Source organism: Hyaena hyaena, unplaced genomic scaffold (assembly GCF_003009895.1).
Source record: "Hyaena hyaena isolate Hyena2069 unplaced genomic scaffold, ASM300989v1 scaffold_60, whole genome shotgun sequence".
NCBI lineage: Eukaryota > Metazoa > Chordata > Mammalia > Carnivora > Hyaenidae > Hyaena > Hyaena hyaena.
Genome location: NW_024080692.1, coordinates 3,527,962 through 3,543,219, shown reverse-complemented (window position 1 = coordinate 3,543,219; position 15,258 = coordinate 3,527,962). Strand labels below are relative to the sequence as shown.

The following is a 15,258-nucleotide window of genomic DNA, read 5'->3' as shown; positions in this document are numbered from 1 at the left end:
TAATTTGTCTTCACATGACGTTTCTAGAAATTCATCAGACATATCATATATAAAAGGATAAGTCTTAATTAGTGTGTTTACACTTCAATCAATGTGTAATGCTTAGGTGACATATTGTTTAGAGCAAGACTTGTGTTTTTGCTTATTAGAAGTATAATGACACACGGTCTCTGAATAAATAAAACAGGTGGCTTAGGTGGCTTTATACTTTTCTTTATTAGATAATGGGACATGCTACTTTTTTTTTCGAGCATTCAGTCTCATTTAGATTATTTGCTCTCAATTGTCTTTAGGTAATTTTCTTTATTGGCTTTGATCAAGATTTTAATCTATTCAAGAAGTAAAATTCTGTTATTTGAAAGGTAGCATTCGAAAGAATGAATAAGACTTTAATATAAACAGATAGATAGATAGATAGGTGCTAGTGAAATGTGTTGTCTTACAGCCAAATTTATATCCCACCGTGGGGCTCCAGACACCAGGAGAAGTCGTGGATGCCAACTTCGGGCAGCACCCTTTCGTGTTCGACATAGAAGATTATATGCGAGAGTGGAGAACCAAGATACAGGCACAGATAGACCGGTTTCCTATTGGAGATCGGGAAGGCGAATGGCAAACCATGATACAAAAGTAAGTGGAGAAATTTGAATGGACGCCATTCAAAAGTATATTTTCTATAAAACATTCGTCTAGTATGAAAGAATACTTACTGAAGCATTTTAATCTACTTTCTGTCCTAATAATTTTAGTGTGTCGTTGATTACACTTAAATCTCTATAAACAGTAATTTACTTAAACGATTAAAAATACTTTTTATATATCCTAATAATTTTAATGTATTGATTACATTTTAATCTCTGTAAAAAGTAATTCGCTCTACTTAAACGATTAAAAATGATTTTGTATTTGGTCTTACTAATTTGGTGGAGGAAATAAAGTGACACTAGATAGCTTGGGTTCATTCATTTGCTATCCTTAGTCATAGGATTTAATGATTTCCATAGGCTACTTGATTCTGTTATTAATAGTGCCAACGCAAAAGACAAATTCAGGAAGATAACTTAGGTTGTATGATTCAGGAGTAATCGTTTTTGGACATGAACCTGACTATCCAGGTCATATGTTTATGAGGATAAAAAAATATTATTCAGTTAAAATAAGCATCAAAGTAATGGTATAGTTAATGTACTGGAATACACACCTGGCATGTACGTTTTGTATTTCAAGATTTGACTAAATTTTTCCAGTGTATGGGTTACCCCGTCAGAATAATGTCAGCTAGTTTTGCTTACTAGGATTCCTTTTGTGCTAAAAATATTTACTATTTTTCATGTAGATTCAGGGAGGCTGTAATTGCCCCTGTTCTAAATAGGAAAAATCTGACCAAAAGCTTTCTCTTGAAGGAATTTTTTAAAAATCTTACTAATTATTCTTAATGTAGTTTACTTTTCAATGTTCTGATTTAAGAGGAAGCAAAAGGAATGATGGTCAAAGAGTTAGGAATGGAGTGAGGATTCCTAAATGCAGGATAAATGCTTAGGAATTTGGGTGATACAGAATGGGTAGCAGCAAATAGTGGGTGTCAATAAAAGTACTATAAGATGAACAGCCTTAATCCTAACTCCTTCTTTATGAAAAAGTAGAATTTCATATAGAAGTCAGCAGGAAAATGCAAGCCCTATGACAGTCAGCTTTTTAGCCTATACCTTTGCTAAAAGGCTAGAGATGACACCTGGGTGTCAGTGGCACTAAATTGTAGCTCTGCAGCTTGAAATAGTGTAGACTTAAAAATTATGTAACAGTAAATTTAAATCATCATTTTCACTACTGTCATCTCACCCGAGAAAATAGCAAAGACTTTGAGATCAGACCATCAATCTGACAGTTTGTCTTAAATGTCTGTGTAATTACTCTGAACACTTGTAAATTTAAAGATACAATAAAATTTCCTGCGTGTGTTTTTTGGAGGAGATAGTGGTTGGAAGACATGATGATAATGTGGAAAACATGCTTCTTCCCCGGAGTCGTTCTCTTCTGGTGTCACAGAAGCTCTGCCCGAGCAATGAAGCCTGGCTGGATGTCTCACGGTCACCAGGAGTTAGAGCTACCATAAGGGCTGTCCTGAGGTCACATCCCTTTCATGTCGTAAAAATGGTTGCCGCCGAGCATCCTCGCAGGGCAGTAGGAGAGGAAACCTTGTTCATCTTCATCCTGTAGTCAGCGTCCAGTGAGGACCCTCACCGCCACCCCCCTCTTTACAAAACCGACGCTCCCCATGACCTCCTAGGGGGTCTATTTAAAAAAGCTCTTCCCTACCCTTTTACATTAATTTGACCAATTAGATGAAATAAAATGAAAAATCTTGCTTCTTAGAGATTTGCCCCTCTGCCACTCAGTCCCTCTGCCCTGAACCACAGCTTCCCAATACTTGCTGGTAGGGCCTTAGTAGAGCCAACTGGAGGCACGTTTAGGATTTGAATATTTGGATATTTTGGTTATTGGGGTTAATAGTGTTGAATCAAGTCTTTGTAACCTTTTGTGGTTAGATGTAAATGTGTTCTGACCACTTGATGACCTTTAAAAAAATACACTTGTTCTTTGGAAGTGTGGCACTTCCGTGTAAGTCACATCTGAGTGATTTTTTTGTGTACAGTCATACTAATAGACTTAGGTTAGAAGGATATCTTCTCACTGATTCGTATTCTCAACCCCAGAGACTTTGTTCGGAAGATTCTCTCCGGTTCACCTGAGTATTTCTTGTGCTCCCTCCTGTGATCCCATCTCACCGAGCTGACGAGCAGAGAAAGGAGCTGAGCTCCACACCACGCAAAGAGTTAATCCGTTATTTTTAAATGACTGTATTTTATAAAATGCCAACACTTCCCTGGGATAAGCCATGCAGTAAAGGTGAAACCGGAATGACGGTCCATGGGATTGAGTATAAGGATGGGAATAATAAGAGAGGCCCCGGGGATATCGGGGAGTCAATCAAGAGCCCTGTGGCGTCCTCACCTCTCTAGTGGTAGTGACTCCTAGGGAGCGCGCTCTGCACATGGGATTTGCAGCCACCTTGTTGAAAATACGACCTGAATAGAACAAAATGTTTTTTTTTTTTTTTTTAAACTTACTTTAAAGTTGAGATTCTTAAAGCCTCGTTTCAAGGGAATAGGTTGGTTTTGTAACATCAGAGTAGATCTTGTTTTATATAACTTGTAGTATGAAGCCTGTATTCTCTTGACTAAAAGATGTGTGTTTCTTCTTTTTATTTTAAGAATGGTTTCATCTTATTTAGTCCACCATGGGTACTGTGCCACAGCAGAGGCCTTTGCCAGATCTACAGACCAGACCGTTCTAGAAGAATTAGCTTCCATTAAGAATAGACAAAGTAAGGACCCTGTGGTGCATGGATAACACTTGTTTTCAGATTATAGGTTTGGTTATATCAATTTTTAGAAATTTTATTTTTTTAAATTAAAACCTTTTCAAATATATTAAAATGGATGCCTCTGAAATTTATTTTCATTGACATTTTTGAAGACCACCATTAAAAAAACCTCACATGAGACTGTGTTAGCATTCCGGATGGAGAAAGATAGAATTTTGGAGAAAGTTTTGTAGGAAATGTTTACGTAATTTTTTCTTTAAAAATGTTTGCTTTAGCTTTTAGGAAGTAAACATTTAACACATTTTTTTTTTTTTTAGTTGGTTAAGCAATCCCCATATGATTAGATACTAGCAGAGATAATACCTAAAAGAAATGTAAGTCTTTGCATTTAAATTGCTGTCTGAACTCAAGGTAGTATTGACCTTACGTTTTATTACTCGGGTCCCAGTGCTGTGGCCAGAGCTGCTGGGCCCAGTCTCCCCAGTCTCCCTCAGCGTGTAACTCCCATAGTTAGCCTCCTAAGTAAAAGTGGTGCAGCTAGTCCCCCAGGGAGGGGATGATAGGCATTGAAACAACGTGATGGGTGAAATCATGATGGATGAAAACAATGTTTTTATAAGTCACACTGCTATAGGAACACTTATTCCATTGTGTTGTCGCTAACTGAGCTTGTCTGTCTTTCTCACTTGTTTAAGCTCTGGCAAACAGGAGATGATCACTTACTCTTTTGGTGTGTTCATCATGTAATGTAACAGCTACCTGACAGCGGGGAACAGTCAGGGAATGTTGAATTCAGACCTTACTCAAAGGATACCAATCTCTTAGTACTGGGTTCAGAAATTACCACATTTGATGAGGCATTTTGAATATTAGCTCTTTAATGTTTGCTCTGGTCTTTAAACAAAAACACACACACACGCACACACTTTATTGAGGTAGGATTGGCATATTAGAAGCTGACACAGTTAGTGCATAAGTTGAAGAGTTGGGGATAAGTATCCCGTGAAGCCAGCACCGCACTGTATGCCATCGACATGTCCCTCTTTTTAAATCTTAGTGTTTAAAACCTCAGTAATGCTCCCCAGATGTTTTTCCTGTATTACTTATAGATTTGTGATTTTTAGAAATAGTTTATGAAAGTACTTGTTTTTCCAGTTCTTTAATGTGTCTGAAATTATTCCTCGATTGCCTAGTAGAAACTGTGATTTAAAAAAAAAGAAATGGAAGTCGATCCACAATGATTTAAATACTTTTTTTTTACTAACTTTTTTTTTGGCGGTCCACTAAGTTTATGATTAATCTTTTGCCACTGAGTGTATGTTTCTACTCTTAAAAAAGTAATCTTGTGCTTTCTTTTTCTAAATAGGAATTCAGAAATTAGTGTTAGCAGGAAGAATGGGAGAAGCCATTGAAACAACACAACAGTTATACCCAAGTTTACTTGAAAGAAATCCTAATCTCCTTTTCACATTAAAGTGAGTTTGTTTAATAAAATGTTATTTTATACATATAAATGTGTGTGTTATGTATAATCAGAATTATTTTCATGTTTTGATAGTTTTGGTTTTACCCTGTTCCAGGTATTTGCATATAATTTTGTAATACAGCACGCTTCCGTAACGGTCTGTAAAAAACACTTCTTTGTTTAGGATTGTAAGCAGATGGCATCTCTTGCTGTTTCTGCTCTTCTGTCGTGCTAGCTATATGTTTAAAAATGTTAAAATTGTATTTAGAAGATGGGTATCTGTTTTTCCTCCTGCAAAGTACCTTATTGTAAGTCTGTGTTATTTTCGAAAGCTGTGGTAAAATATGCATAACATTTGCTTTGTTGCACATGCACTTCTGTAGTTTTTTTTTTTTTTTTAAGCTTACCGATTTTGAGCAAGCACGCACGTGCACAGGTGGGTGGGGGGGTGCAGAAAGAGTCGGGGAGAGAGAATCTCAGACAGGCTCCACACTGTCTGTACAGAGCCCGATGCAGGGCTCGTACTCACGAACTGTGAGATCCTGACCTGAGCCGAAGTCAAAAGCCAGAGACTTAACTCACTGAGCCCCCCAGGCACCCCGTGCAGTTGTGTGCAACTGAGTGGAGTCACGTTGTTCTGTCACCCATCATCCACTTCCAGAACTTTTCTCATTATCCCGAACGGACACTCGAAGTCCCCATTTCTCCTGCCCCCCACCCCTACCCCCAGCAACCACCATTTTTCTTTCTGTTTCTGTGAATTTGCATGAGATTCCTCTGGGTGCCTCAGATAAAAGAAATCATGCCGTCTCTGTTCTTGTAACTGGGTTATTTCTCCCAGTGTATTGTCCTCAAGCCCCATTTGTGTTATAGCACGGGTCAGAATTTCTTTTCTTTGGAAGGCTGAATAATTGATAAATCTTCGGGTTGCTTTCACTTTCGTTTTTATGTATAACGCTCCTGTGACCAGGGGTGTATGAATATCCGTGTGGGGTCCCTGAAGTGGAATTGTTGAACCTATGATAAATCTGTTTCATTTTTTAAGGAAATTAACCCTTAGGACTCTAGCCCTGCACCATCTTACAGTCTCAGCCAGCCTGGTGTCCCCAGATCTTGTTTGCAGTTTTTAAATAGCCATCATAATTTGGCTTTTTTTTAATTGGTCTTACAAATCTTTATTATTTTTAAATTCAGGTGTTATTAAGCTTAATATTTCAACTAAGTACCAGAAACCCTTTATTCTCCTTTTTCTTTTTTCTGTGGGGGAGGGCCAGAGGGAGAGAGAGAATCCCAAGCAGGCTCCTGCCTACCACGGAGCCCGACCTTTAAGGGGCTCTATTCCCCAACCCTGGGACCAGGACTTGAGCCAAAATCAAGAGTCGGACACTTAACCGACTGAGGCGCCCAGGTGCCCTCCCAGAAACCCTTTCTTTGTAAGCCAAATGCCAGAATTGTTTTGCTTAAGAGTAAAATTTTAAGTGTGGCACATTTTGGTTAAGAGGTTGCAGTGGGAGTTGGGGTGAGGAAAAGTGGGGAACAAGGCTTTTTGCATCACATGTATACGAAAGCATATCGTATCGCGTTCTTGCGTACTGTGTGACTTGCCACCAAGTGCAAATATTATTTGATTAAATTATTTTAGCTTCAAAAACGAAATCCGTTTAAGTTGACTTTTTATAGCTACAGATAGCCTCACTTTCTTGGTAAATCTTAATGAAAAGTGATAGAGTGTCTTTTGCTTTACACCCTGATTTTTCTGGAACTTTTTAAGTTATTCTAAGCAGTACTGTATATGAAACTCTATGTAGTGTTTGTAGCACACCATCTAAAGGCCACACTTACTGATAAATTCAGGTTCTTTGAGTATTTCCATTCAGAAATCCATTGTCACTACGAAATAAACTGCTCTTTGAAAATGACCCAAGTAAAACGGTCTCTTTTCTTTCTTCCTAGAGTGCGTCAGTTTATAGAAATGGTGAATGGTACCGATAGTGAAGTACGATGTCTGGGAGGCCGGAGTCCAAAATCTCAGGACAGTTACCCTGTCAGTCCTCGACCTTTCGGCAGTCCGAGCATGAGCCCCAGCCACGGAGTGAGCATCCACAGCCTCGCGCCGGGCAAGGGAAGCAGCGCCCATTTCTCTGGTGAGACTCAGCCTTCCGACGTTGCTCTGAAGCGTTGGCCCTCCTTTGTATTTTTGAACCAGAGTGAACATGTTTTGAAACACGGACATTTTCCACATAGCTGTTTTTGCCCATGCGCATGCTTGCTCTCACGTTGTCCTGGAAGAAAAATTGTAAGTGGGTCAGACTCGTGTGTTTTTAGTACCAGCAGGTGGCTTAAAGAAGCGGTTTCTGAGAGTAGATTATTAGCAGATCTTCATAAACGAAGGCCAACGTTCAAGCTCTCTAGAAGATCAGTCATAGATAATCATAGGTAAATCATAGGTAAAAGGTAACTGTGTGTTCTAATCAAGTGTAAATGAGAAGGCGGCGCCGTGGCCGTGGCCACTCTTCGCTGGGCCGCCTGCTTTCTCTCTTTCCCCACCCGGCCTCTGCTGTACCTGCTTCATTTTCTCACGTCCCTCTCTGGGCTCACTGGTGATAGGCTCTCAGGCTTTTGGTGTTCTAGTCACTGAAATTCTCTCCTCTCCTGCCTTTGATGACCTCACTTCTGTGGGTTTATTTCCAGTCTTCTCAGTCTTCTTTCTTAGCTGGTCTCATTCTGTCCTTCTGTACATTTCACCTCCCGAAACAGAAGTCCTCTTTCTGTTTCCTGTCATAGAGTAACTAACACCTTTGCTTCTCCTCAGCCTGTGTGTGCCTTTTACCTCTCGATTTATTTACATTGCCATCCCATACAGTGCACATGATTCTCACATTTGTACCCTTCGCCCCCTCCTTTCTTGAATTCCATGCATTTACTCGGGCGTAGACAACCTCTTAGCCTCAGTGTATTCTTACATTAAATGGGAACGATGAGAACTCAGGCCTCGTGGGGGACTTTTGGGGCATTAAATAAGACCCATAATTAAGCCTTTGGTAACTGTCTGAGGAGATGATAATTACAGCCCACAATTAATAGCCTTCTGTCTTTTCAAAGAAGTTATCTGTTTACTTTTAAGTAATGCATTGACTTGCCTACATTATAAAAGCTTTAACTGCAAGATCAGAATATGGGCATGTAATAGTCATTACAGCTGAATAGTAAGTTCGTGTTTGTTTGTATTTCCACGCACCCTTTTCTTGTTTTTCCCCAGGTTTTGAAAGTTGTAGTAATGGTGTGATATCAAATAAAGCCCATCAGTCCTATTGCCATAGTAAACACCAGTCATCCACTTTGAATGTACCGGAGCTGAACAGTATAAACATGTCAAGGTCACAGCAAGTTAATAACTTCACCAGGTATGCGTTTCCCTAGCTTTGTGTCACTCTACGCAACCTTATTAGTAGCGTCATCGTTTGTAATCATTTGGAAAACTTGAAGTGTATCGTCCATAATGGGGGTCCGGGAGTTCCCAAGTGCTCAGAGAATAAAAGGGTAGGGAATGAGGTCCCCAGAGCTTTTTGGCCTCCCCAGGTGCCAGCAGCCTCTTTTCCTTGTTCCTTCCTCATTAGTCTGCGTCCCTCCTCCCTCTGCCGGGCTGTAAGCGTGCGTCCCGGACCCCTGCCCCTGGTCTTGCTGCCGGCCTGGCCTGTACCGACGGCCACGAAAATGCTGTCCCTGGTGTTTCCAGGTTAAGTCACAGTGGTGTATTTACTCGCTACAAGTAACATAGAGATGTTTGCAACTATTATTTTCTCTCCATGTGGGTTTCCTGGTGTAAATGTGTATAAGGTTCTTTGAGTTCCAAATAACTAACTTGACAAAGCATCTTTCTTGAAAGCCCGACTTCAGGGGGCTTTGCTTGTAGTAGGAGATGGACTTTAAGTCATTCAGTAAACAGACAGCACGAGCCCAGTTCTGAGGACCTGTCAGAGGTCAGACCTTCAGCCGGGCCCAGTCTCTGACTCCAGAGAGCTATGAGAGAAGAGGTGTCTGTGTCACTGTACTGTCACCCTTTATATATTTGGGTTGAATATTCGTGAACCTCAAGGTTCATGGAATGGAACCATCTGAATACGAGTTCTTACGAAGCCAGCCTGCCCAGATCATCCAGCGTCTGGATACGCTGTGGTTCAGGACCAGTGGAATGATGAAAAGTAATGAGTAGATTTTATCAGCCTGATGGTGGTTTGGTCTTACAACATGAATTGATTGGTCATGCGCCATTTTGGGGGAATGTTTAGCAGTGCAAAAACTTTTTCACCGAAGAAGAAAGAAACTGACTTTTGACGTGGAATCTTAATAGGAAATAGGATTCTAGAGAAAGGCGGATATGTGAAAATCTGTGTTTGCGAATCAGGAGAGTCATGAGAATACCCAGATTATCTATCCAGGTGCCAGCTTGCCGAAGTGGTGGTGTGTGGTGTGCCACAGACGTGGTGTGAGAGGAGTGGGAAAAATGCTGTCTTTCACGGTAGAAACCATGTACTAGAAAATAGGTTAGAGAGCCGTGTCGTAATCCGAATTCTGTATGGAACGTATATGTATGTGTATGTACTTTATACGTAGCACGTGAGCACTCCATTCTTGCTAGAGGGTTCTGCCATTGTTGGTGGCAGGGCTGTGGGCAATTCCGGCAGTTTGCGGCTTCTTCTCTGAAATACTCCTCATGGCAGGAAGTTGCCAAAGAGACCTGTTGTTACCTGAGTTCAGGGAAGCAAGCTCACCGGAAGGGTTTGGTGACGCAGCGTCTTCTCTGTGGGAGAAGTAAGTGAGCTTGTGAGATGCCTGGAACCATTAACACGGTAACAGTTACTTTATGGGGGGCGAAGGCTTTCCTTACAAGCCTGCTCTGAAGTAGCCGGGCTGGTACCACTACTAAAGCCATTTGACAGATGTAGAGCCGACACCAGAAAAGTAAATTTGAGTTTTCGTTGTTGTCAACGATAAATGTCAATTAGTAAGTAGCTAGTAAGTTGCAGAGCAGTGACTGCGTCCCAGGATTTCGGACTTCCGGTCACATGCTTTATCTCTTCTGCAGCATTGCTCCCTACCCTCTCCCCTCCTTCCTCTTCCCCTCCTTCCTCTTCCCCTCCGAGCAAGCCTGGCTGTAAAACCGAGTTCACTTGTTAACTCTTCCAGGATGATTTCCTTGGTTACATCCCCCCCAAATGGGGTGGCTCCTTGTGATTAACTTTCACCTGCCCCTGGAGGGCAGAGGCTCATTGCCTCATTGTAACCTCAGCACGGAACACACCATGGGCTCTGAGGCTGTGAGTGTGTTGAATGACACAGAGTGCGTTGAATGAAAGAATCTCTCCCAAATACCGTATTGAATTGTCAAAAGAAAAAAGAAAAGGAAAAGAAACAAGTTTTAGTATATCAAGATCACTAGGAGCTATGATCTCAAGAATTTCCATTAAATTAAACATTATTTTTAAAGTTTGATTTTTTTTTTTTAATGTTTTATTTATTTCTAGGAGAGAGAGACGGCGTGAGCAGGGGAGGGTCAGAGAGAGAGGGAGTCACAGACTGAAACAGGCTCCAGGCTCTGAGCTGGCAGTCAGCACAGAGCCCAACACGGGGCTCGAACCCATGAACCGCGAGATCATGACCTAAGTGGAAGTCGGACGCTTAACCGACTGAGCCACCCAGGCACCCCTAAAGTTTGATTTTTCTTATCAGTTGTCAAAGTTCATCAAGATACAGTAAGCGAGTTTCTGACTGATGGAGTCATCCTGGGGCCGTTTCCCCCTTCTTCCTCGGTCTCTTTTATCTTCCATGTTTCACCAGTAGGAGCAGAGCTCTCACACTCACACACTGAAACTCAGCACTCACCCCGAGGTGCCACCCGCGGTTACCTCTGGCGGTGTGTGCACAGGGCGCTTTCTGCTTACCTGCATTCAGTGTACGTTGCTTTTGTAATGAGAAAAGTGCATTTTAATTTAAATCTCCTTTGTTTTCGTGAAGCGTTTCTTTCTGGGCTATATAATCCCTGCCTAGATCTTCACTGGAGAAATCTTCAAGAAGAGGTGTTTATCATTCTCAGAGCGAGAGTACAGAGGAGGTGAGGGCACGCGCCCACGAGCTCAGCATGTCCAGATAGTTACTGGCACAGCACTGTGCTTCAGTAAATGTGACATGAGCGAAAAGCAGGAGCGACCTAAATACCCAAAATAGCATTTTTAAAAGTAAGATTTAGCAGCGCTTTAGATGCTGTAGCCAGTAAGCCTGCGGGGTAGGTGGCGGTGGGGACGGGCCAGGGTGAGAGGGCCAGCGAGGTGGTCCTCCAGAGCACGGAGGCTGCGTTTCTGAGTGGTGAGGACGTATGCTGCCACGTCCTGGCCAGTAAAGAACACCTCGTCCTGGAAGAGATGACTATGAGGGCACGAAGTGGGAGCCAGTGGGATCCTGGAATCGTTTGCTTCGAAAGGCTGGTTTTCCCCTTTACTGCTGGAAGTGCGTGTGGCGTGAGGCCAGGGCACTCAGGGCAGGAGCTGGTCAGCACAGAATGAAGTACAGGTCTGACTTGGAAAAGTGGTGAGAAGCTGTTGAAAAGGAGTTTGTCCGTATTGATGCAAAGTCAGAAAACCACTACATTTTAAGACATACACTTTCTTTCTCCCTCCAGGAGTACAGCTTTGTTAAGAGTCTGCTGCATATCGGCCTTGAAGAGATTCAAGATTTAACCAAATACCTTATTTTTGCAGATTGCTGTTGCCTTACAAAGTCAGTCTACAAGTAGGCTATGAGTAGTAATTTATTTTAAACTAAGCTACGAGGATGTGATTTCTAAAATTAGGTTTGTTCGGTTTTTTATTTCCAGTAATGATGTGGACATGGAGACGGAGCACTACTCCAACGGGGTTGGAGAGACTTCATCCAACGGGTTCCTAAATGGTAGCTCTAAACATGACCACGAAATGGAAGATTGTGACACCGAAATGGGTCTGCAGTGATATTTCTTACATTTTTAATAAAAAATGATGACTACAAGGTTATGTTTTTACTTGTATTGATTCCCAGCTGATGAGCATAAATCACAGTTAACGATATATGTGCCATTGGATTTGACAAGACTACGTGTTATGTAAACTGCCTTGTGCGAGTCGGCTGCTAGAGAGAGAGGTGAAGCTCCAGCCAGCTTTCTGTGCTGGGCTGACTTCCACTCGCTTTAGCACTGGCGTTAGCGCAGCCTTACCCTTGCTAGTGTTAACTGTCTTGTAGGATACTTGGGGTTGGGGATATGAACGTTTTTATACTGAGTGTACAGTATGTGTATATATATATAGTTTATACGGTATAGCCAGTAAAGGCCAAATGGGTAGAGATGATTTTATAAATTCTAATGAATTTAAGTTCATTTAATCTGAATATATGTGACTATGCATAGTTCAGTGCCTGGCACACAGTAGGTGCTTCAGTATGACCCACCCTTCTTCCGCCCCACCCCCCAAAATTATGCAGCAGAAAGGTACATTAGCATGCACAGTTTTTGTTGGCAACTTGTGTAATAAATTGTACCATAATGGTAAACCAGCAGCAAACTTTCCCATCAATTGGAGAATGAAAATTATCGGAGCTTAAAAATTGTTTTTTGTCTGACTTCTGTGACATTAGATTTCTGAGTATTTAGGGGTTCAAAGGTCCTTGTTGAGGATTGTTGTTGAGGATTGTGTGTTCAGTGTGTAATCCATTTTTCCAGCAAGGGGTGTAGTTAAAAGGCAGCCTAGGTTCCTTCTCTCACATACCAGCACCATCAACAACCAGAGTATAGTCAGAGCACAGTGATTGAGAGTTCTGGAGCCAGACTACCTGGATTTGAATTCTGCGACTGCCATTTGCTACCTGTGTAACCTTGGCCAAGTTACTTACGAGCTCAGTGCCTCGGTTTCTTCATCTGTAAAATGGGTGTAGTAATAATAGAAACTGCCTCATAGGCCACCGTGAAGATTAAGTGGGCTAATTTGTGAAAAGCTAATGGGCACAAAGGAAGTGCTTAGTAAATGTTAATTATCATCATCATTAGTAATTTTTATGTTATTAGGGATTCATATGGTTACATTATTGATCTGCGATTATTGTCAACCAAGATATATACTAAACAATTATTTTCTCAAAGTGTGTAATTAATCTGCGGTAACATGGTGTCTTCACCATGTGTCTAACATGTGTTTTTATTGGAGTCATTTAGCTTTTTGCCTGGAGGAATCCTCCTATTCCGTCTGTGCTCCGTGTCAGTGAGGGAAGCCTGAGAGGCAGTGCTGCTTTCTTCTTAGTGCTGCTTCATGTAGTTTTTAGAGAATTGTGCTTAACTTCTAAGCTTTTCCCTCATATTCCAGAGGCATACTAAATCGAAAGGTTGTCACCTGACTTTGACCTGCATGCTGGAGATTAGAGCCTAGAATCTTGAGACCTAGATGAAGTATACCTTTTAGCTACAGGTTTCCTATTAAATGAAAAAGAAAACTGCATATTTAAATAAATTATTAAGTAGTAGTTCCTAAATGAAACATACAGAATGTTATAAGCAATTTATGTTCATTTCTCTGTGGTGCTCCATTTAATAAGGTAGTAAAATACTTGTTTGTTTTGCTTACAGAAGTCGATTCGAGTCAGTTAAGACGTCAGCTGTGTGGAGGGAGTCAGGCCGCCATAGAAAGAATGATTCACTTTGGAAGAGAGCTCCAAGCCATGAGTGAACAGCTGCGGAGAGAGTGCGGCAAGAACACGGCAAATAAAAAAATGTTGAAGGTAGATTTGTTTTTCCTTCAAAGATTATAAATGTGTCAGAAGAACTAAAATTTAATTTTGTCAAGCACGGAGTACTAGGAATTCTTGGTGGACTTCAGGTAAAAAGTATGGATTCGGGGCACCTGGGTGGCTCCATTAAGCATCAGACTCAGCTCAGGTCTTGCTCTCTGGGTCGGGAGTTCCAGCCCCATGTTAGGCTCCGTGCGGCGCACAAAGGCTACTTAAAAAAAAGGTATGGATTCAGTCTCAGTTCTGCCGCCTGTCGGCATTTTATGCCATTTGTCAACGTACTTTCGTTTCATTTTCTTAGCTGTAAAATTGGCAGAGTCATTAGGAGACATGCAAGTTTGCTGATAAAACTATAAATTTGACCTATTCTTATTTCCATAAACATTGTTCAGGGCTGTAGCAAATTGAATGTGTACTATGTGGTTTTCATGTTGATAGTGATCGCTGAGGCGTTAGGTCCTCTCTCAGAACCTCAGGGAGTTAAGGTACATTTTCAGATGTCTTCAGGACTGATGCCGAGGGTAGATGCAAGGTGGCTAAGACTCCACAGTTTAGTGTGTTCGTCACAGCTTTGTGCGTCAGTTGCAGTTGAAGTTTTCCCCTCCCGTAAGTCACTGTTGCTGGTCATTGTAGAGATGTTAAGACTTAAGTTTTTTCTTTCTCGTGCTCCTGAAAATCCCAACAGCCCTGCAAGTCTAGGAAATTTAACCTAGCTATTAATGTTGTTGTTTGTAATCCTGCATCAGCCTGGGCTCAAAGGTGATTCGGTATAAACATTTTCCCCTGCATGTTTTAAAAGAAGTGCAGAAACAAAGGTGAGATGCGTGTGGTGTGGCCTTGAGACCGAGGCCTGGGTGGAGCAGGAAGGAGCGAGGCCTCTGCCTGCCCTTTCTGACCCTGACCGAGCCTTAGTGCAACAGTTGGCACCGCCTCGCGGCACCACACACGGCATACAAGCAGCCACCTGCACTGTAGCCTCAGAACAGCACCTGTGTAGACGGAACACCACCTGCTCAGCCTAGGATGATGGGCGAAGGGGCCACCTCCGTCCAGCACCGGTCACGGCATGCGGCCTTGTGCTTTCAGGAGCTGGGCCGGGAGCGGCGGTGGGTTCACCCCGTGTTGTACTTCAGCTGTGGCGTTGTGCCGCTGCGGTTTCTGGCGGTGACCCTGAGCTATCAAAAAACACGTTTTTTTTTAAAAACTAGGATTCTTATGCTGAATAAAATTGGTGGAATGTGTAATTTAAACAGTTTTTCATTTAGAATGTCAGATCGCTTGGTGGGACTGCAAACTGGTGCAGCCACTGTGAACACAGTTTGGAGATCTCCCAAAAATTAAAAATAGAATTACCATTTGATTCAGTCATTCCACTACTGGGTATTTACCCAAAGAATGTGAGAACAGTCATTCTAAAAGATCCACGCACCCCTGTGTTTATAGCGGCATTATCTCCCGTAGCCAAATTACGGAAGCAAAACGTCCATCAACAGATGAAGGGATAAAGAAGTGGGAGATACAGATACACGCACACAATGGAATGTTACTCAGCCCTAAAAAAGAATGAAATCTTGCCATTTGTGACGACGTGGATGGACTT

The 15,258-nt window shown here is 41.9% G+C and overlaps 1 protein-coding gene across 1 annotated transcript in view; it reads left to right on the top strand.

Annotated features, from left to right (window-relative positions):
- RANBP9 (RAN binding protein 9) overlaps positions 1-15,258 on the top strand; it is an 87,677-nt gene that overhangs the window by 62,759 nt on the left and 9,660 nt on the right. Inside the window, exons 6-12 of the mRNA XM_039231844.1 lie at positions 446-630; positions 3,273-3,385; positions 4,752-4,860; positions 6,804-6,994; positions 8,110-8,254; positions 11,722-11,843; positions 13,498-13,649. Coding sequence (XP_039087775.1) covers positions 446-630; positions 3,273-3,385; positions 4,752-4,860; positions 6,804-6,994; positions 8,110-8,254; positions 11,722-11,843; positions 13,498-13,649 — 1,017 coding nt within the window. The remainder of the gene's footprint in view (positions 1-445; positions 631-3,272; positions 3,386-4,751; positions 4,861-6,803; positions 6,995-8,109; positions 8,255-11,721; positions 11,844-13,497; positions 13,650-15,258) is intronic.